Source organism: Scardinius erythrophthalmus, assembly GCF_964197995.2.
Source record: "Scardinius erythrophthalmus genome assembly, chromosome: 4".
Taxonomy (NCBI): Eukaryota; Metazoa; Chordata; class Actinopteri; order Cypriniformes; family Leuciscidae; genus Scardinius; species Scardinius erythrophthalmus.
This window is the reverse complement of record NC_138224.1, coordinates 717,788-741,854: the sequence shown is the minus strand read 5'-3', so window position 1 is coordinate 741,854 and position 24,067 is coordinate 717,788. Positions and strand designations below refer to the sequence as shown.

General features: G+C 37.6%; 2 protein-coding genes across 3 annotated transcripts in view; one reads left to right on the top strand and one right to left on the bottom strand.

The window, feature by feature from the left end:
• Positions 1 to 24,067, bottom strand: part of syn3 (synapsin III) — a gene marked incomplete at its 5' end in the record, with an annotated part of 64,996 nt that overhangs the window by 21,975 nt on the left and 18,954 nt on the right. The gene's annotated exons all lie outside the window — the stretch shown is intronic.
• LOC308689221 (metalloproteinase inhibitor 3) lies at positions 6,326 to 24,060 on the top strand. 2 transcript variants are annotated; one of them, XR_014029977.1, is made up of 6 exons: positions 6,340 to 6,539; positions 13,760 to 13,842; positions 16,349 to 16,460; positions 18,238 to 18,359; positions 20,317 to 22,287; positions 23,826 to 24,060. XR_014029977.1 is itself a non-coding variant. In XM_081362833.1 (5 exons), exons 1-5 carry the CDS (start codon positions 6,416 to 6,418, stop codon positions 20,512 to 20,514), a joined length of 639 nt encoding a protein of 212 aa, XP_081218959.1. In that variant the 5' UTR covers positions 6,326 to 6,415; the 3' UTR covers positions 20,515 to 24,060. The 2 variants fall into 2 exon arrangements, 1 of the variants encoding a protein (XP_081218959.1); XM_081362833.1 differs by having other exon boundaries at positions 6,326 to 6,539; positions 20,317 to 24,060.

The following is a 24,067-nucleotide window of genomic DNA, read 5'->3' as shown; positions in this document are numbered from 1 at the left end:
GTGTGTGTGTGTGTGAGAGAGAGAGTGTGTGTGTGTGTGTGTGTGTGTGTGTGTGTGTGTGTGTGTGTGTGTGTGTGTGTGTGTGTGTGTGTGTGTGTGTGTGTGTGTGTGTGTGTGTGTGTGTGTGTGTGTGTGAGAGAGAGAGAGTGTGTGTGTGTGTGTGTGTGTGTGTGTGTGTGTGTGTGTGTGTGTGTGTGTGTGTGTGTGTGTGTGTGTGTTTTTACAGCTGGAGTCCCTGCACAGGCTCCACCTCCAGCTTCCTCCACACTGACCTCTGACCTCTGACCCTGACCGGACCACTGATTCACACACACCACTTTAATGCGAAACACCTCGTTTACGGGAAACCCGAAGCCAGCGAGACTCGAGCACACACACACAGTACTGGGAAACATCTATATTATATATATACAACATATTTCTATATTTCTATCACATTGCATCATTGCATTTTTTAACTTACTGTACTATACAGTTAGATGCAAGTTTGATGTATTTTATTGATTTATTCATATTATTATAATTCATATAATTTATTTGAAACTATTGAATTACTTTTTTTATTAAATTATTTAAGTGATTCACTTATTTTAATCCTATTTCTATTTATTTATTTATTTATTTATCTTTATTTAAATAAAAATGTATTTTTAAAAATTAAATGTGTTTATTTATTTGTATTTAAATCAAATGTAATGTCATTTTAATAAATGTAATATATTCTATTGTATTACTTTGTTATTTATTTAAATTAGTTTGAATCAAACTCTGATTAAATTATTTATTTAAGTGCTTTAGTTATCCTATTTCTATTTATTAATTTCCATCTTGACCGCATTTATCTTTATCCATTTAAATTAAAATAATACATTTTGATTTAATTTATTTTAATTTATTTTATTCTATTGTATTAATTTCTTATTTATTAAAAAAAATGCATTTATTGATTAATTTTAATTAAAATTTTATGTTAATCAAATATATTTATTTATTTGTTTTAACATCTGTGTTTTGCCCTGCTTCTCTCCACCACCACCCCCCCAAGACCCCCCCCCGCCGCTCCCTCTCGGCCCTGAAGGCCCCGGACCCCGATATGAGCATCACAAGCGTCTGATGCGGCAGATAAAGCAGAGTTTGCTGAAGTGTGTGTTTCTGAACTCGACGTCACTCTCTCGTTCTCCCGATGGACTCTGTAACAGCAGAAACATTTCCTCTGACTCACGGACTCCATTCGGGAGAACAAATATAGACACGCACTCATCCCAACATCCCAAACAATGTTGGGGAAACTTACTTGTTCTGAGCGGGCGGAGCGCACTGAGGGTTTTCTGTTAGAACGGTGTCGTGTAAGCAAGTTAATAACTAATGATCTTCGCAACGGAAGTGAATCAGTCAAAACTAACTTTATCTGGACAATAACTTTATTCTAGAGCTGCTGTACAGCCTAAACAATCTCTGTTACTGTAATCTCCTATTATTACTGTAAAAAGTTGTTGTTGGTTAACATAAAAAAGTAAGTTTTCCAGATTGCCTTAAAATTTTGAGTTCATTGAAATTAAAGATTTTAAGTTAACACAAGAAGGAGATTGGTTTAATTAACAGACACTCAAAATATTTAGTTATCTGAACCACATTAATTATCTAAGTTGATTTGACAACAGATAAAAAGTTGTGATGATAAATCATGAAAATACTTTTTTACAGTGCACTGTAAAGCTGCTTTGAAACAATCTATGTTGTTAAGAGCACTGTATAAATGAAGGTGACTTGACTTATAAAAGTAATGCATTACAATATTGCGTAACTCCCAAAAAAAGTTACTTAGTTACTTTTTATGATACAACAAATAACAACAAAAAAAGTTATATTTTTGGTAAATGTTTCACTTTTTTCACACCAAAACTGAATAATCCTCAGGATGAAGGAAATGCATATTTACTCCTGTACAGTACAGTAGAGTACAGTAGAGGTAGAGTACAGTAGAGGTAGAGTACAGTAGAGTAGAGTACAGTAGAGGTACAGTAGAGTAGAGTAGAGTAGAGTACAGTAGAGGTACAGTAGAGTACAGTAGAGTAGAGTAAAGTAGAGGTAGAGTACAGTAGAGTACAGTAGAGGTAGACTACAGTAGAGTACAGTAGAGGTAGAGTACAGTAGAGTACAGTAGAGGTAGACTACAGTAGAGTACAGTAGAGGTAGAGTACAGTAGAGTACAGTAGAGGTAGAGTAGAGTAGAGTAGAGTAGAGGTAGAGTACAGTAGAGTACAGTAGAGGTAGAGTACAGTAGAGGTAGAGTACAGTAAAGTACAGTAGAGGTAGAGTACAGTAGAGTAGAGTACAGTAGAGGTACAGTAGAGTAGAGTAAAGTAGAGGTAGAGTACAGTAGAGTACAGTAGAGGTAGAGTACAGTAGAGGTACAGTAGAGTAGAGTAGAGTAAAGTAGAGGTAGAGTACAGTAAAGTAGCAGTAGAGTACAGCAGAGTAGAGTACGGTAGAGTAGAGTACAGTAGAGGTACAGTAGAGTAGAGTACAGCAGAGTAGAGTACAGTAGAGTAGAGTACAGTAGAGTAGAGTACAGTAGAGTACAGTAGAGGTAGAGTACAGTAGAGTACAGTAGAGGTACAGTAGAGCAGAGTAGAGTATCGTAAAGTGGAGGTAGAGTACAGTAAAGTACAGTAGAGTACAGCAGAGGTAGAGAACAGTAGAGTAGGGTACAGTAGAGTACAGTAGAGTAGAGTACAGTAGAGTACAGTAGAGTAGAACCGAGTACAGTAGAGGTAGAGTAGAGTAAAGTAGAGGTAGAGTACAGTAGAGTACAGTGGAGTAGAGTAGAGTACAGTAGAGTAAAGTAGAGTAGAGTAGAGTACAGTAGAGTACAGTAGAGGTAGAGTAGAGTAGAGTAAAGTAGAGTACAGTAGAGTAGAGTAGAGTACAGTAGAGTACAGTAGAGGTAGAGTAGAGTAGAGTAAAGTAGAGGTAGAGTACAGTAGACTATAGTGGCGGTAGAGTACAGTACAGTAGAGTAGAGTACAGTAGAGTACAGTAGAGGTAGAGTAGAGTAGAGGTAGAGTACAGTAGAGTAGAGTAGAGTACAGTAGAGGTAGAGTAGAGTAAAGTAAAGTAGAGGTAGAGTACAGTAGACTATAGTGGCGGTAGAGTACAGTACAGTAGAGTAGAGTACAGTAGAGTACAGTAGAGGTAGAGTAGAGTAGAGGTAGAGTACAGTAAAGTAGAGGTAGAGTACAGTAGAGTAAAGTAGAGGTAGAGTACAGTAGAGGTGGAGGTAGAGCACAGTAGAGTACAGTATAGGTAGAGTAAAGTAGCAGTAGAGTACAGTAGAGTACAGTAGAGGTAGAGTACAGTACAGTAGAGGTAGAGGTAGAGTACAGTAGAGTAAAGTAGAGGTAGAGTACAGTAGGGTAGAGTACAGTCGAGTACAGTAGAGGTAGAGTAAAGTAGCAGTAGAGTACAGTAGAGTACAGTAGAGGTAGAGTACAGTACAGTAGAGATAGAGGTAGAGTACAGTACAGTAGAGGTAGAGTACAGTAGAGTAAAGTAGCGGTAGAGTACAGTAGAGTACAGTAGAGGTAGAGTACAGTAGAGGTAGAGTACAGTAGAGTACAGTAGAGGTAGCGCACAGTAGAGTAGAGTAGAGTACAGTAGAGGTAGCGTACAGTAGAGTAGAGTACAGTAGAGGTAGAGTACAGCAGAGTACAGTAGAGGTGGAGTAGAGTACAGTAGAGTACAGTAGAGTAGAGTACAGTAGAGTACAGTAGAGGTAGCGTACAGTAGAGGTAGAGTACAGCAGAGCACAGTAGAGGTGGAGTAGAGTACAGTAGAGTACAGTAGAGTACAGTAGAGGTAGAGTACAGTAGAGTACAGTAGAGGTGGAGTAGAGTACAGTAGAGGTGGAGTAGAGTACAGTAGAGTAGAGTACAGTAGAGTACAGTAGAGTACAGTAGAGTACAGTAGAGGTAGAGTACAGTAGAGGTAGAGTACAGTAGAGGTGGAGTACAGTAGAGTACAGCAGAGGTAGAGTAGAGTACAGTAGAGTACAGTAGAGGTAGAGTAGAGTACAGTAGAGTAAAGTAGCAGTAGAGTACAGTAGAGTACAGTAGAGGTAGAGTAGAGGTAGAGTACCGTAGAGGTAGAGTACAGTAGAGTACAGTAGAGGTAGAGTACAGTAGCAGTAGAGTACAGTAGAGTACAGTAGAGGTAGAGTAGAGTACAGTAGAGTAAAGTAGCAGTAGAGTACAGTAGTGTACAGTAGAGGTAGAGTAGAGGTAGAGTACCGTAGAGGTAGAGTACAGTAGAGTACAGTAGAGGTAGAGTACAGTAGCAGTAGAGTACAGTAGAGTACAGTATATGCATATTTAAACCTTTAAGCTTCTGTTATTCTGGATTAAAGAACAATAGGAGACAGGAGAAGAAGATTTTTTTTATAAAAATAAGTTAAAAAATAACTTATTTCTAATCTAAAGTCATTTTTGTTTATTAGTATGGTTGAATAAGATCATTGAAGGTCATCAGCAAAGACATCGGTTAATAAAGTGAGATTAAATACATAAAGTATATTTGTGTAATTTAAATATAGTTAATTATAAAAGTTTTGTGTAAAAATCTGAGATTGCATTTTACTGTTTTTATTCATTTTGAGGAATACTGAATGTTTTAACATTCAGTTAAACATTAAACATTAACATTTTAATGTTTTCCTGAATGAGTAAACACACACACACACACACACACACACACACACACACACACACACACACACACACACACACACACACCTGAGTTTCTTTCTCTCAACATGAGGACAGGAGAGCTGTCAGTCAATAATAATGTGTAAAAGTAATTAGCGTTACTTATTTGAAAAAGTAACTTAGATATTTTGTTGTAAACTGAAAAAGTAATGCGTAACTTTACTAGTTACTTGAAAAAGTAATCTGATTACATAACTCAAGTTACTTGTAATGAGTTCCACACAACACTGCTTCCGAACTCCTGAGCCGAAGACGTAAAGCTCCAGTCATTCCGGAGATTAATTCCTCATCAGGTTCAGTACAGTAAAGCGTACAGTAGAGCGGCTGAGATATCTCCCAAACACACCGGGATTAAGATCAGTACGGCTCGTTTGTGAGTGTTTATGGAGGATTATGGGATTCTTAGGAGCAGATCTGCAGTTTTCCATCACAGAAACTCTGAGTAAATGAATCAACACATGAAGAATGTGCAGTTCAGTCTGAGAAACCAGACCCAATCTGCCATAATCGCATTTAAATATTTGCAAAATGATGAAATAGTGAATATGAATAGCGTCTACTATTAAGTGAGTCAAATGTAATATAAACCACAAGGAAAACATGAGCGAAGTGCAGGAGAATGTGCATCACCCGCCTCATATGATCATACAAACAAAAGCTTATTAATGCTGAATAAACACCAGCATAAAAACTGGAAACAAAATGAATCAATGCATGAGCAATAATTGAATTAATAATTTAATTATGGATTTGCTTTGATAACATGTTTTATATTTGTATTGTATATTTTAATGTACTTCTCTTTTCTTTTATATTGTTGTATTTCTCTTTTATTTTTTCTTATTTTTGTGAAGCACTTTAAGTTACGCTATATAAAAAATAAAGTTTATTATTATTATCACAGTATTTAATAACTTTTGTTAATGTTAACTGTTCATAATTAGAGTTCACGTTATAATTAACACCAATTAAATAGTGTTAACAAATGGAAAGTGTTTTTCAACTAAATTAATTCGATTTTTGTTTACGTATTTGTTAAAGTATTTATTAATTTTAGTTAATGTTAACTGTTCATATTGTTCATGTTATAATTAACATTAATAAATGCATGTTAACTAATGTTAACGAATGGAAAGTGTTCCCAACTAAATTAATTCGATGTTTGGTTACCACATACAGTAATTCCAATACATCCATTTGTGTGATTCCATAGTTTCATTGCCTTTATTATTCATATGTTCCATACAGTGCAGTAATGAAGAATGAGGTGTGCTCAAACGGGTATTGCAGATCAACACCAGTGAGTCACTGAGGTTTTTTTGGGTGGGTTTTTGATGAAAGCCACAGTCTCGTAACATGTTATTCATGCTCTCTTTCCACAAAGACTCGCTTTTTTCCGTCTCGATCTGCAGCCTCATAGTGGAACCGTGTGTCTGCTGTAGAAAACCTCAAAACACGGGCGTAAAAATAACAACAACAAAAAAGAGAATCTTTATGAAGTCACTTCCATTACGTCATGCGCCTGTAATGTTAATGACGCGCGCTGTGATTGGTCGGCGGCTGCAGCGCTCCGCGTGACGTCACCGCGCGCGCACTATATGTACCTCGCGTCTGAAGCGCGCTGACAGAAAGTGTGATTATTAATCTTCAGCATGAAGCCGTGTTTAGTGCTCGTGTCTCTCCTGTTCTCTCTCGTGTGTCTGATGAACCAGGCGTCGGACGCGTGTTCATGCGCGATGTCTCATCCACAGGACGCGTACTGCAACTCCGACATCGGTAAGAGAGAGAGAGAGAGAGTGTGTGTGTGTGTGTGTGTGTATGAGTGAGCAGCGAGTTATTCATAATACAGCACTGTGAGATGCATATTATGTAACAGTCAGCGCATATTTACTCAACATCAGCGCGCGCAGATGTTCTTCACCCGAGCGCGTCTGTTTTCATATAGCGTTGTGTTATAACGCCTCATCATATGTTATAACGGCTCATCATAAGATCTAATATCGTTTAAACTCAAGTGCGTCATTGCGCGTTTACACGCAAACACGAGACGCGGAAAGTTTTTGCGGTATCCATGGCAACAAACGCGAACGCTGAGCGCAACTGGAGATGTTGTTTTTCACACTTTTCCCTCTTATTTGATAAATAAGCGATCCTAAAATATACTATTATTAGGATGTTTGGAGTTTCTAAAACGTGTAACGTGCCTTAATGCACCAATACAGTGATGAAAGAGCAAACTATGTAGGCGAACACATGAGCGCGGAATATGAACGCAAACTGCTAAATTGCGCGTGTCTGATTATGCAAACTATCAACAAGCTTGCGGAATATGAATGAAGCTCACTAAATATGCATATTAATCTTTCTTTACAACGAGAGGAAACGCGAAACTTCATCTTCTGGACTCATCTGTGCGCCTGTCTCTTCAGTGACTGAGACTGAGTCCATCTGAAGTGATCTTCATGTTATGTATGTCAGAATATCTGTGGTGTTTTCGGAAGGGTTTAATGAAGACAGAGATGATGAGGTCTAGTTCACCGCAGTAATACATCAATCACTGCACAAATGATAGAAACTAGCAGAAAACCATTAACCCTGAGATCAGGGCTTCTCTGATTAAAAAAAGACTTTAATGAATAAAATTATTTAAATCAGTTAAACGAAAACTATAATGATAACTATAGCGTGACGTTATCGTTCTGTTTATTATAAGCGCTGCAGTTTTGATGTCTGTCTCTTTAAATGCTCGCGCTCTTTAAAGCAGGACGGATTCTGATTGGCTGTCAGTGTTTTTCTCGTTCATTCTGATTGGCTGTCAGTGTTTTTATCAACTGGAAAAAACCGTTCTGAAAGTGATTCCAGCAATATCGTTCCTCTGTGACTTTATCGTTATAGTTGTGGCGTTACTCTGCTATTCTCTAAGAGTTAAGGCTCGTTCACACCAATAACGAAAACTATAATAATATCTATAGCGATAATTATATTAGCCTCACAACAACGGACGTTATAGTTCTGTTTATCATAAACGTGCTGCAGTTTTGTCGTCTGTAACTTTAAATGCTAGCGCTATCTAAAGCAGGATGGATTCTGATTGGCTGTCAGTGTTTTGGGCGTTCATTCCGATTGGCTGTCAGTGTTTTGGGCGTTCATTCCGATTGGCTGTCAGTGTTTTTATCGTTCATCAGCAAAAAATCGCTCCGAAAGTGATTCCAGCGATATCGTTCCTCTGTCATTATAATGAAGTAAATATCACCATTCTGACAGACTTACAACGATTAATAAAACGTATATAGTTAACGTTCATTGGTGCGAACGGGCCTTTAATCATCTCATAACAATAAAAATGAATAGATACAAGGTAAACAGGGTAAATTTTACACTATTAAAAACTAGGTAATTGTTTAGAAGTATTGGTGATTTTGCTCAGATTTGGGTTCCTGAACACATTATAATGCACTTAATGCACTTTCTGGTCAAAATACAACTTCCTCATCATCATCTTCCTTAAATACATAATCAATCCCTCTCTTCAGTTATCTATCACCTTTCAGATAGAATATAACCGGTTTATTTTAACAGCGTTTCATGTTGACTTTAGCGTGTCCTGCTGCGTTTAACGGGTTTCAAGGTCCCGCTCAGATGAAATGGGAGCCGGACTGTCTGGTTAAGAGGCCACGTATGACTTGCATACTGATGATGTGTTTGTGGATAAACTAGATATTGAGATGTCCCATAAAATGTGACTTTGGCTTTGTGCTGGTATTCATGCTGTATGAAAGGCAAAGACTGTGGCTATTGTGAGCGTGTCTGAATCGGTGGCGGGACGCCAGGCGCACAGATTTCCTCCAGAACTACAGAATGCAAGAGGCTTTGCTTTCCGCTGCCATGTGTAACATATTTCCAGAGGCATCAGATGGAGCAATGGCTTCTGGGTAACAAAGAGCTGCAGAGAATATGGAACATGCGCTTTAAATCTATATGAGGCGGGAAACCGCACAATTAATAATGCACCGAAATCAGTGAATGCAACGGAAATAAACATTTTGAAAAATAAAATTTCTGCGATAATCAAGTAATCAAATTATGTTTTTAATAATCAACAAAGTGAGTTATATCCAAACGTTTAAATTGCACATTAGGAAGTTTTTAAACTTAAATAAAAAAAAAAAAAAAAAGATTTCTGTAAAAATCAAGTTGTATCCAAACATTTAAACTGCACATAATGCTGTTTTTTAATGATATTATCATTTTGAAAAACGAAAACCGAATATATTAAATGAACATTAAAACGGTGGCTGTAATAAAAACTTCAGATTAATTCAAATGTACAATTCTAAAAACTTTTTTTTTCTAAGCTGTAAATAAAACTAAAATTACCGGAGTGTGTTTTACAAGAAAAAACTAAATTTCATGTTTGAATCCAGTGCGTTACTTGCTGTAATTAAGAAATTTACTAGCAATTTCTGAGTTAAAATTTTTCTACACCAAATTTTTGTATGTTAAATCAGTAAAAAATATAATTAATATGCAATATAGTGTGTATATATTTATTATTTATAAATATTATATATTTTTTTAAAAAACATTTTTTTTTTTTTTTTTTAAGAGTTATTTTTTTTCACCTAACTAACTAACAAACAAACAAAAATCTAAATATTCTGGGTTGTGAACATTGGTTGCATCACTGTGCTCAACTATTGCTGCTTTAGTGATGTAAGATCAGGCCGTTTATCAGTCTCGTTTCCCTCGCTTGACTTCAAAGCGTCGGGCGGACGGATGATTTATGACTCGCGTGTTTAAGTGCCTCGCGCTCTGTAATCAACTCACGGGAGATGAATCACAAATGTGCAAATGTGCTCCTTAAATCATCAAATCACAGGGACAGAAGAACAGCACATGCACAAACTGTGAAGGAGCATCAGCGCCAGACCCACATTCCTCATCGACACACATTAAACATGCCTTTCCCGCGCCGTTATAGCGGTGTTCTGCCAATACGGCCTCCAGAATGAGTTTAGCGGCGCCGATCTCGCATGTAGCCTCAGTTGGCTGGGCTTTTGAAGGCAATTGAAACGCTCTATTCACTCTGAAGGCCTTTCAAGCTCCAGATTAGTGTTTTGCCCTACACTTTGGCCCCTGGAGTTTAATACCCTGCCAACGGAGGTCTGGTTCCCATCTGACGTGGCGATGGGGTGAGATGCTCTGGTTAAACATCACACAAACTCATACATAAATGGAAAATCAATCATTTACCAATCTGGCAGATGCTTTTATGAAGGCACTTGCATTGCGTTCGCATTTTATCCGTTCTTGTCGAATCGAAGGCATGACCTTGTGGCGAGATCTACCGTGTGATATATAGTTATTTTGTTAACAAAAACTACATCGAAAAATTTTCTTGGGATATCGCGTAAACACACTCGGACGTATGCACTTAATTGAGGTAGATACATTTTTTTGTGCATAAACTACGATGGAAACACATTTACTGAATAAATCACTCGATGCGCAATAAAACCCTCAGCGGAGGCTGTGATTGGATAACTGGAGTAATCAGCGGACCAATGGCATCGCAGCATCTCAAATGTTGGTTTGGTGTTTATGAAACTTTGAATGCAAACATAGCTACTGACTATCTCATTATTGGAGAAACACGAGACTAATATGTAATTAAAACAAGTTTTTAACAAGCCTCTATGAACTTTCATGCTTGTGGTTGCCAGATGCCATGAGTTTAAATCCCCCAATCAGAGCTTTGCTCTTAAAAGGTCACATTTTCTACTTGGTATATTACACTTAATCTTCTCAATCTGGCAACCATGCGCTCGTGCTCTCTCTACACGGAGAATAAAGCACTGGTGATCTGAAAACATGACAGTTCGTTGAGATATCGTGTCGTTCCTTCACGACTAAATCTGCAATTAAACCTTCAGTAATGATGAACTGTAATGAATCAATACATGATTCTCGACTTTATTGTTTGTGATTGTGGTTGCTGAATAAATGTACTTGCGCGACCTCTGTGTGAAAATACAAAGTCTTTTTTTTTCCTGTTGTTTTAATAGAAAAACATGAACATAGTTTGTAATTTTAATTACAATTAGGAATTTCACTGTTTTAGGTTTTAAGAGTTTTACAAGTTTTCATAATGTTAATGATAATATTGCAAATCAGGAAACTAGTCATGTGTTTTCTTGATTAGTGCTTAAAAAGTTAATCAAGATAACAATTTTGAGCAAAAATTTTAACCTTTATGCAGCATGAGTAAAATATAGGGATGCACTGATGTGAAAAGTTTGGCCGATACCGATAATTCTTTATGTTTGAAAGCCGATAACCGATATATTGGCCAATAAATCTAAATCCAAATTTTTATAACATTTTTAAGAGCCTGATTACAAAAACAAAAGTCTCACCTTTAAAATCCATGACCCAAACACACAATTATAATAATGTTCTCATTATGATGTTATGTAGCCGATATGACAGACTTGCACTGAACTGTATTTTCCTTTTTTGAAGGAATCATATTTCATATTCATATTTCATATTCAATCATATTCCAATCATATTTCCAGCAATTCAAATCCATCATGTTGAACAGTGTGCAAGTGTCTCAGCTGAAGGAAATAATTAGTGATTTTTACTGTTATCGTTATCGGCCTGATAAGAAAATGTGGCCGATATAATAAATAATGTATTATATCCTTCAGCTGAGACTCTTCAGATGCGCACTGTTCAACATGATGGATTTGAATTGCTGGAAATATGATTGGAATCCCTTCAAAAAAAGGAAAATACGGTTCAGTGCAAGTCTGTCATATCGGCTACATAACATCATAATGAGAACATTATTATAATTGTGTGTTTGGAACATGGATTTTAATGGTGAGACTTTTGTTCTTGTAATCGGGCTCTCAAAAATTATATAAAAATTTGGGTTTAGATTTATCGGCAAATATATCGGTTATCGGCTTTCAAATGTAAAAAATTATCGGTTATCGGGCAATTTTCATATCGGTGCATCCCTAGAAATAATCCATATTTATTTAATATATCGGCCACATTTTTTATCAGGCCAATAACGATAACATTAAAAATGGCCGATACCGATATGGTGGCCGATATATAATGTGCATCCCTACTAAAATAGTGTTCATTGACTAAAATGTAGTCTTTTAGTCTAATAAAAACAGGATTGGTTGACTAAATATGATAAGGATCACTAGTTTTATTGTACGAATCAAGAGAGTTTCAGATTTCTGCACGCTAACCCATTTACCTCTCTGAGTGGACGGCCACCTACTTTCCCAAATGTAAGTCAGATTTGTGTGCGGCTCATGAATATGCATAACTCACAGCGGGCGCCGGCTCTGGGCTTTCATGTATGATTCAGAGGCTTATGGAGGGGCTCTTAAATATAGCCGTGAGGATCGCGCCGTGGGCCAGGCCGAGGGCCGGACAGGTGGACTTCACAGGAATTGGGTTACATAAACATTCGAGTCACGAGAGAGTTCCAGAAAACCGGCACAGCGGCTCACAGCCAATCAGAGCGCGGCTCTAGACCGCACACTGGAGTTCAACGGCGTGACCTCTGAACTCTGATGAGAGGTCAAACCTTTTCAAGTCGAGTCTCCTTTATTTATACAGCGCTTTTTACAATAGTGTTTCACAGCAGCTTTACAGAGATAACAGGACAATAATGCAACAAAGTTTGTGTCTAGAAGAGAATAGCGTCACAGTCCAGCTTGATAATGCTTGATAATCTTATATAATGCTGTCATCAGATCAATAATATTGTTGAATATTAAATTCAATGTCCACATCTAAGCAAGCCAAAAGCCAACGGCGACCAAGGAGCCGTAACGCTTCGGTCCCGTTAGATAATACGTTAATTTCTCACAGTATTTAACATGTTTAACATTAGTCAATAAAAAAGTTCATATTAGCTCAGGTCCATTAAATAATATCTATAAATACAACTTGATGTATTATATTAATATTTTAAAAACCAGATAATGTTGATTGAACGTTCTATTAATGTTACTGGAAGAATGTTTGTTCAAACTTTGCAATCTCAATTTATTTATAAAGCACAATTAAAAAAACAGCTACAGTTGAAATATTAAAATTAATTAAAAATATTAAATATGTAATGTTGGTGCAGTTCTAACATGAATCGGTAAACCGTTCCAGAGTTTCGGTGCGGTTATGGAAAAAGCTCGGTCACCCCTAGACTCCAACTTTGCCAGAGCGTTCCCTGTTCGCTGATGATGGCGGGAGGAATGAACTTTTCCTCTGGTTTTTTTTCACTGGTCTGAGGAATGTGAGCCTCAAAGAATTCTGGGAAGGAAATTCCAGCAGTGGAAGATAACAAGCATTCCAGCGCCGGTCTCTGTCAGACCTGGACATTGACCGCTGTAAACGAGGCGTCACACGAGTGTGTCATGCGTGATGGGCGACGGGACACACACACGCGTGTCAGGTTACAGACGGGAGACTCGAGTGTGTTTGCAGGGGATTATGGGAAGAGGACGCTCGTATTGACATGGCCTCGTTCTGCGGTCTCTGAGGAAGCAGTCTAGTTCCACACTCTCACACACACACACACACACACACACACACACACGCACACACAGAGACAGACAGACAGACACTCACGCGCACGCGCACGTGCCGTCATATATATATATATATATATATATATATGTTTGTGTGTGTCTGTGATGTAGTCTAAAAAAGCATAAACGATTTTAAAAGAGCTTAAATGACCAACAAAAGCTTTAACTCGTCTAAAATAAGCTTAAACTAAACTTTAAATGAGCTTAAACTAGTCTAAAAGAGCATAAATTAGTTGAGTGGAATAAATAATAAATAAATGAGTTGTTTTTTAAGCCATAAAAAAGCACATTTCTCATGCATTTCTGTCCCCCCCCCCCCCCCCCACCTGTCTCAATGCATTCTGGGACTCTGATCTGTGTGTGTCTGTTTTGCAGTGATCAGGGCAAAGGTGGTGGGCAAGAAGCTCATGGACGACCGTCCGTTCGGGACCCTGCGCTACACCGTCAAACAGATGAAGGTGAGCTGCTGTGAAAACCTGCTTTAAAGGGTTAATCACCCAAAAAATGTAATTCTGTCATTAATTACTCTCACCCTCATGTCGTTCCAAACCCGCAAGACCTTCGTTCATCCTCGGAACTTGTGCCGCTGCTTATATTGATCACACAGTAAAACTGGCCAAAACCAGTTCGTCTGAAACCAGCACTGACTCTGAGTGACAGGAGGATTATAGGAGGACGAGACGCTCATTTATACGACACTTTATTCAACTGGACAAATAGCTCGTCATACGTCATTACGCTATTTCTACGTCATTTTCTACGTCATTACGCTATTTCTACGTCATTTTCTACGTAATTACGCTATTTCTACGTCTGCGCTATTTCTACGTCATTACGCTATTTCTACGTCATTACGCTATTTCTACGTCATTATGCTATTTCTACGTCATTTTCTACGTCATTACGCTATTTCTACGTCATTATGCTATTTCTACATCATTTTCTACGTCATTGCGCTATTTCTGTCATTATGCTATTTCTACGTCATTTTCTACGTCATTACGCTATTTCTACGTCATTATGCTATTTCTACGTCATTATGCTATTTCTACATCATTTTCTACGTCATTGCGCTATTTCTATGTCATTATGCTATTTCTACGTCATTTTCTACGCCATTGCGCTATTTCTATGTCATTATGCTATTTCTACGTCATTTTCTATGCCATTGCGCTATTTCTATGTCATTATGCTATTTCTACGTCATTTTCTACGCCATTGCGCTATTTCTACGTTATTACGCTATTCTACATCATTACGCTATTTCTACGTCATTTTCTACGTCATTACGCTATTTCTACGTCATTTTCTACGTCATTACGCTATTTCTACATCATCGCACATGTGCAGTTCTTTCAATTTCGGTTTTCAATCTGATCAAGTGTTTACATGTTCTCTCGATCGGATTAGGAAAGGAATAAATCATATTTTTCAATCTGATCGAAATTCCATTGGGATCGAGCTCAATCGGATCGATTACGGTGTTTTACATGAAGGCGTTTCAGTCCGATCGAGCCGTCAATCCCATTACTGACGGATTATTTGGTTGCATGTAAACCTAGCCTCTGACAGCAATTTAATTAACACTTTGAAGGCCCAGAAAAGTAGGAAAGACATCGTTAAAATAGTCCAAGTCCATGCGACAAGAATACTTTTTGTGCGGCAAAAAAACGAAATCTTTTCTGTATCTGTCTCTGACACGCGTTCACGAGAGCACCACAACAAATAATACAGAAGCAAAGAAATGACTGAATAAAGTCGATTTATTTATTTTTTCTTATATATCTTTAATATCTTAATTTGTGTTCCGAAGATGAGCGAAGGTCTTACGGGTTATTAATGACAGAAGTTTCATTTTTGGGTGAACTAGCCGTTTAACACCAGACGACGAGCTGGTACATCACATGATCTGCTCTCGAATTACACGGTTTCTGTGAAGGTTGAATCTCCGGCTCTAGACTAAACACAGACCAAAGACAAAACATCCCAGATGTGTTTATTCCCAGGCTCCCTGTTCCTGTATGCCACACAGGACCAAATCAAAACAAGCGCTTGGTTATGCAGTAAATCGAACCGTAACCTTTAACACACTGTCTTATCATCTTATCATGACAGAAACTCTTCTACTGTCTACTCCAGGTTTTTGCACACAAAGCTTTTACTTTAAAAAACACTCCACATACTATACTATTTATTTATTTAATACACAAAGCAAACATTCAAACATATATTTGTTTTGCATATTTACTATTTTATATTAAATACTTTACTGTAAATATATATTTATCTCTCTAAAGTATGTAGAATTGTATATATTGCACTACTGTTGAATGCCTGAATGCATTTCAATGTACAAATTGTCTTTGCTATTTGTATATATGACAAATAAATGAACTTGATCTAGCCAGCACAGAGAGATTACTACACACTTACATATTTTTACAACATTACACTTTTTTTTAGGCTAGTGAAAGCTTTTGTTAGTCATTTAAGCTCTTTAGTTTAAACTGCTTTTTAAGTCTATTTTTAAACTGCTTTTTAAGTCTAGTTTAAACAGACTAGTTTACATTTTTAGATTAATTTATGCTCTTTTAGGCTCGTTTATGTTCTTTTCAGACTAGTTTAATCACTTTTAAGAGTAGTTTAAGCTCTTTTAAACTAGTTTTAAACTAGACGGCTTTTTTAAGTCTAGTTTAAACACTGACTAGTTTAAGTTTTTAGACTAGTTTATGTTCTTTTTAGACTAGTTAAAGCTTTTATAACTCATCTAAGCTCTTTTAAAATAGTTTTGTTTTTAGTCTATATCACACACACAAACAGACAAATATATATATATATATATATTTATAGACAGCAGGGTTTTTCCTCAGATATTCCCACTGTAAATGTGAGAATATCTTACTTTTTTATCACTTGAAGCGGCTCTGATGTGTGTGTGTTGTTGATTGTGTTCATCTGTTGTAGATGTACAAGGGCTTCGACAAGATCCAGCATGTGCAGTACATCTACACACACAACACCGAGAGCATGTGCGGAGTCAAGTTTGACATCAACAAATACCAGTACCTGATCACAGGTGAGACGCCGCCATCATCATCATCACTCTGGGTTCATGTTTAACCCTTTTTGTCTTTTTCAGTTTTGTTTTCTTGATCACTTTGCCTGTGTTAATGCCAACTGCATACATTTTGGCACAGGTGTGTGTTTATATTGGAATTTTACTATTTCACCCTCATTTCCTTTAACAAAACTATTTTGCTCCAGAAACACAAAATAGTTCCTCTCAGGACCTTCAGGACAAGAATGTCCCCATTAAAACTGCAATTTTTAATTCCATGGCCATTTAACTATAAAATGATGCAATCTCTGTTAACAGGCTTTCATTCTTCAGAATCGCTTCAGAATTTACAATTTTATATTTTACCAGATGTGCCATTTTCTCAGGTTTGGCCTATAAAGCAAACACTCGCTTTATTCCTGTTTCTGCTTCTGCATATTATAGAGCCAACTGGATAAATTAATTTTGTGTGTGTGTTGGTGTGTGTGTGTGTGTGTGTGTGTGTGTGTGTGTGTGTGTGGATGTCAGAGTGTGGTTTGTATGTGTGTAATAAAAAAATTGGTCCTGCAATCAAACACACTCTCACTGAAAGCTCATTTTTTGAGATCTCAACCTCAAATTTGAAACACTCGTTTAGATTTACGGAGTTCAACATGTTTCATAAAATATACATTTTATATAAAATAACATTCATAAATCATTTTCATAAACTTAAACCTATATAACTATTTGTGTTTCACTTTTTACATTATTTTTTTTTACTTCAGCAATAATCTGCCACGGGTCTTTAAAATGAGACCAAACTCTGTCCCGACGTCTGTGATTCAGATTTTTATGACCGTTTTTTGACACAGACATTTTTGTCCACTATGGACCCGTGTGTAACTTTTTAAATTGATGCACAAGAGTTAAATGTGTCTTTTGAATTGCTCTTATATTTATCAGTCAATGCCAATACACTCGTGGCATAAATCTGCCTCGTGTGTTTATGATCAGCTGAGGCTCTTGATAGTGTCTCTCTTTAGCGTTACTGAGATCATCTACAGAGCGAACCATCATGTGACGCGCAGCTGTTCAGATAATAAGACACAAACAGTCAAATATAACCGGCTAACTGCTTAATCTAACCCGAGAGAGAGAGAGAGGATATTCACTAATGTGTAAACCGCCCCTTCTCTGCTCTCAAGTCTCTTTTAAAATACAAGAATATATTGATTCTTTTCTTCGGTTGGTTATACTCATTAATATTTGAGTCTGATACTGTTTAGCTACTCCTGTTTTATGGTTACTCTTAGTTACGTTGCTCTTATTTGTTGTTTTATTTGTTGTTATGCATGCTATATCTTCTTTTAATCTTGTTCTGTAAAGCATTATCATATCTAAAAATTCTTAAATTAAGAAGCATTTACTAGATAAGTAAAATTCCATAAAGAAATTATGTCTTGTTTCCTGATTAAAAAATATACAATTAAGTGAGTTTTTGCTTAAAACATGCAAATGGTCTGCCAATGGGGTGAGAAAAATAATCTTGTTTTCCATTTGAATTAAGATTTGTTTTTCTTAATAATTTTGCTTGCTTTAAGCAAAAACTCACTTAATTTTGATTTTTTTTTTAAATCAGAAAACAAGATCAAATTTCTTATGTCATTTTACTTCTCTAGTAAACTTGAGAATGTTTAGATATTTGGACTGGACACACGACAGAAACACTGTATTAAATGTGCTATATAACTGAAGCTGAACTAACGTGTGGCCCTGATTGCCCTCTCCGGTGTGTGTGTGTGTGTGTGTGCAGGTCGTGTTCACGATGGCAAGGTTTACACCGGCCTGTGTAACTTCAACGAGCGATGGGAACGCTTGTCTCTGGCCCAGAAGAAGGGCATCAACCACCGCTATCAGCTGGGCTGCAACTGCAGGGTGAGTTCAACAACAACTCGCTTAAAGACGTCTAATAGCCATCAATATCAGGCTTTTAATCACTCTTTAAACTAGATCTGGTCCAGTGCTTTTCACCCGAGGTCGTGCGTAAAGGTGAAGACCAACTCTATGCATGTGCTGTAGATTCCCCTCTCTGTTAAACTTACTCTATTGGACTGTCCTGAGTTTAATTCTAGCAGAATGCTCTTTTATGAACTTATTTCTCTGAAGGACTTAATTAGTACGATTATGCCTGAAAAGGTTTTGGATTTTTTTATCATATGATAATTTGAAAAAAAAAATTATAATATGACTTGTTGTGTTTATTTGCTTGGTTTTATTGTATTTATATGATTTGTATTTTTGTAATTTAATTTTTGCCATGAAAATAGCCTTAGATGCTGATTAAATAAAACTATCCATCCATCCATCCAAATTTAAACCAAATTTAAAATTTAATAGACGTCTAACCATCGCCCAAGAATAAACTAGTCATCAATTAGATAAAGAAATTAATTACGTGAAGAAATGAAACCAAACAGCTTGTAATCACTGTTGACTTTGCTCACATGATGGAATATCATACATCTCGCAAGTTATTCTGGCAAAAACGACATGTAACCAAATCCAAGGTTATCTAGAAGTGTGTTACTCACAGCCGAGTCTATATCGGGTCTATAGTTAACCTAGACGGTGAAATGACGGCTATTGCATGCTGGGTAATGTCATCCATCACATGACTTACTGTCTCCATGAGCTGCCGCCTTCCCATGATCCACACAGGATCCAGATGTTTGGCACCAGGATTAAACCGCTGGTTCAGAAGCCAAACTCAAACCGGTTTGGACTCAGATCTGAGACCCAGAACCACAGATCATCACTGGATCTGAGCGCCGCCCGTCGGTATATCGCTAAACACGTGTGACGGCACGAGTTAAAGCACAACCATGTGGTATTATGACGATAACGAAATAAACGGAGTTTGGGGGAAATGAATCCAGTTTCACAGACACACAGTTCGCTTAGCAATCGCTTCAGTCTTCCTTAAATAACACCGACAGATAAAGAAAATTCATGCATATTTGGACACAGATATCAAGTGTGTCTCCATAAAGACATCATGACGGCAGACGCTCTCGGGGTTAAAGAGGATTCGCTTCTGAATGACCTGCATTCATAAAACACCTGGAAACTGTTATTTACCAGCTCTTTCGATCCGCCTAGTTTCACTCACACACATTTCAGAAGCAAACACGAGCACTGAAATGAAGGCCGGAGCTGCTGGGTTTTACTGGCTAATAAAAGACTAATAAAATGAATAATGCATGGTTAGGTAGAGCAAAGTCTAACATCCTAAACTGAATAACTTTACAGTTCAAATAATACAGGTTTTGACAAACACAAAACGTTTTCCTGCTTGAATGTTGATTATTTTCCTCATATTCTCCATTGTTGCGGCTCCTCTCTTCCCAGTCTGTCAGTAACGCTCTGTTTACTTCCTGTCTCTATGAAGCCCCTCCTTCTGGAAAGCACACTGTGCTCTGATTGGTCTATTGGAGCAGTGTGTTGTGATTGGTCGAGCGCTTCGAGTGTGTTTGAGAAATGCCCCGCCCCTTACCATAACCGCGAGTTTCAACCATAGACTGTATATAATAAGGGGCGTAGTGTGTGTGACGTCACCCGTAGTGTTTCTTAAGAGCGTTTTTGAAGCCCAAAGTGGGCGGAGCCGGTCGTCGCCATCTTGGCAGCGTCACTAAATGAATTTCGTTAATTTCGTTTACAACAAAAATGAACCATCACTGAACTTCCTTAAGCTGGACTGTGACGCTATTTTCTTCTGGAAATAACCTATGTTGCATTATTGTCCTGTTGTCTCTGCTTGAAACACTCTGTGTTGTAAAAAGCGCTGTATAAATAAAGGAGACTTGACTTGACACACACTTTCCTCTGTTTGCAGATTAAGCCGTGCCACTTTCTGCCCTGTTTCGTGACCTCGAAACACGAATGCCTGTGGACCGACATGTTGTCCCACTTCGGATACCCCGGGTATCAGTCCCGACACTACGCCTGTATTCAGCAGAAAGAGGGTTACTGCAGCTGGTACCGAGGGATGACCACACGCGACAAAGTGACCATCAACACCACCGACCCCTGAACCCTGACCCCTGACCCCCGACCCCGTCCTGACACATGATAACTAACTGCCCCACATCAGATCACGTGTGTTCAGCAACGGGTCACGTCACTTAGATGAAACGTGAGGCCTGGAGCGATTACCCAGCTAACTAAAACATGTTCGAAGAACGTTTCGCTAACGGTAACGCTTAAAAAAAGCGTTAAAATTGTATCATTCTTCAAACATTATGGAACGTTCTGAAACAAGCAGAAACATTTAAAAAACATTACGTTAATTAAAAAAAAAAGTTTGAATAAAGAATATATTTGTGCTAAAGTTTTGAGAACATTATTAAAGACCCGAAAACTTTGAACGAATGTTCTATTAATGTCACTGGAAGAACGTTTGTTTATAACGTTTCGCTAACGTTCCCATTAAGTTATGAGAATGCTAATGTTCCATGAACGTCCAGTTTTTTAAACGTTAAGGGAACATTAACATTGTATCATTCTTCAAACATGAACGTTCTGAAACAAGTTGCAAACATTTAAAAAAAGTTATGTTTAAAAACAAACGTCCAACTGAAATGTTTAATTAAAAAAACACTCCATGATCGACAGTCAAACCAACAATTATTCAGACACCAGATATAATTTTTGATTTTTTTTTTCAAATCAAGTAAACTGTGACATATTATACCCAATAATTCTTCATATAGTGACTACCAGTAAAATCTATAAAAATTTAGGACCGAAACTGATTGGGACACTTTGAGCTGATCATGTTTTGCTGAAGTGTGTTGTCTTTAATTGCTAATGCTCTTTTCACACACAGACTGAACACAATGAAGCATTGCTTGGTGATTGGTTGAGCTAAACTGGTATTATCTAATTGTGTAGTTAAATTTAACAGCTGACAGATATTCAACATAATTCATGTGTGAGACAGTCTAACAGAAGGACGGACAAAACCAGTCAAATATCACCTGAGTTCTGCTCATATTTCATTACCGTTCTCTAAACTATAGCGGATAAACTGATAATGTGAGAAACGTTGGTGTCTGAATATATTTGGGTTTGACTGTATATAGAACGTTTTTGTGCTAAAGTTTTGAGAACATTATTAAAGACCAAATAACTTTGAATAAACGTTCTATTAATGTTGTAACGTTAACGTTGAGAGAACGTTAGCTGTTAGCTGGGTAACCCCAAACGAAACAAACTGATCCTCATTAACACGACCCACTGAGATATGAAGTAATTTATGAATGCAATAATACCGCTCTTTTATAGTGCTGTATTGCTTTTAAACATGATTTAAATGATATAAATTGTATATGTACGCAGATAAATGTCATGTGCCAGATTTATACTGTTCAGTATATATTTATGATGCTCACTCTGGATTGTGCTGAAACGTTGGGTTTCGGTTATTTAGATTTGATGCATAAGTGCAGCTCGTTCCAGCACAAACACAGAGCGACCCGTGCGTTTGACTCTTTCCTTCTTGCTGTTTATGATATAAGCTATGAAATTGTGACTAGTATTTTTTTATTATTTTAAAAAAAAGATTATAATCAGTAGATAAATCACCTTCATATTCAATGTCTTTTCTACATCTAGGCCGCGCTGATGAGAGAAATCTAATGCTTCATCAATACATTTTCTAAATGGAAAAGTGAACATTCGTCCTGATTCTGAGGGTACCGAATATGAATCAAACACAATAATCGTGCTTGAAGTAAATCAGATCAGAACTGCTAGAATAATCATTTTTTACCACTAAACTCATGTTAATTTCATCAGAATTTCTGCTCCATTCCTCAGTTGGAGGCTGAGATCAGACGGAAAAACATCTGAACGCTAGTTAACTGCCGGTTTAAGCGCCTGAACGCTAGTCAACTGCTGGTTTAAAAGTCTGAACGCTAGTCAACTGCCGGTTTAAGCGTCTGAACGCTAGTCAACTGCCGGTTTAAGCGCCTGAACGCTAGTCAACTGCCGGTTTAAGCGCCTGAACGCTAGTCAACTGCCGGTTTAAGCGTCTGAACACTAGTTAACTGCCGGTTTAAGCGTCTGAACGCTAGTTAACTGCTGGTTTAAGAGTCTGAACGCTAGTCAACTGCCGGTTTAAGCGTCTGAACGCTAGTCAACTGCTGGTTTAAGAGTCTGAACGCTAGTCAACTGCCGGTTTAAGCGTCTGAACGCTAGTCAACTGCCGGTTTAAGCGTCTAAACGCTAGTCAACTGCCGGTTTAGGCGCCTGAACACCAGTTAACTGCTAGTTTAAGAGTCTGAACGCTAGTTAACTGCTGGTTTAAGCGTCTGAATGCTAGTTAACTGCCGGTTTAATCATCTGAACGCTAGTTAACTGCCGGTTTAAGTGTCTGAATGCTAAGTTAACTGCCGGTTTAATCACCTGAACACTAGTTAACTGCTGGTTTAAGCATCTGAATGCTAATTAACTGCTGGTTTAATCATCTGAACGCTAGTTGACTGCTGGTTTAAGCGTCTGAAAACTAGTTAACTGCTGGTTTAATCATCTGAACACTAGTCAACTGCCGGTTTAATCATCTGAACACTAGTCAACTGCCGGTTTAATCATCTGAACACTAGTTAACTGCCGGTTTAATCACCTGAACACTAGTTAACTGCTGGTTTAAGTGTCTGAACACTAGTTAACTGCTGGTTTAATCATCTTAACACTAGTTAACTGCTGGTTTAAGCATCTGAACGCTAGTTAACTGCTGGTTTAAGCGTCTGAAAACTAGTTAACTGCTGGTTTAATCATCTTAACACTAGTTAACTGCTGGCTTAAGCGTCTGAACGCTAGTTAACTGCTGGTTTAAGCATCTGAAAACTAGTTAACTGCTGGTTTAAGCGTCTGAACACTAGTTAACTGCTGGTTTAAGCGTCTGAAAACTAGTTAACTGCTGGTTTAAGCGTCTGAACACTAGTTAACTGCTGGTTTAAGCGTCTGAACACTAGTTAACTGCTGGTTTAAGCGTCTGAAAACTAGTTAACTGCTGGTTTAATCATCTGAACACTAGTTAACTGCTGGTTTAATCATCTTAACACTAGTTAACTGCTGGTTTAAGCATCTGAACGCTAATTAACTGCTGGTTTAAGCATCTGAACGCTAATTAACTGCTGGTTTAAGCGTCTGAACACTAGTTAACTGCCGGTTGAAGCGTCTGAACACTAGTTAGCGGCTGGTTTAAGCGCCTGAATGCTAGTTAACTAGTTAAGCGTCTGAAACACTAGTTAACTGCCGGTTGAAGCGTCTGAACACTAGTTAACTGCTGATTTTAGCGTCTAAACACTAGTTAACTAGAATAAGAGGGTTCGGTCTCAGCCTCCAACTCAAGTTTTTATAACAATATTTTGTCTACGTAACACAAACTTTCTGCTCAGATCAGACCTGTTTTACTCTCATTGAAGAATCTGAAAGCTTGTGTAAAGTGTGTGTGTGTGTGTGTGTGCAAGAGAAGAGAGAGAGAGTACCATTTTTCAATTAGCAGCTTTTCGAAGAATGTTTCGGTTTTTAATTTCTCTGTTTTATATTTTTATAATAAAGATTGTGAAAATGGCTCTGTG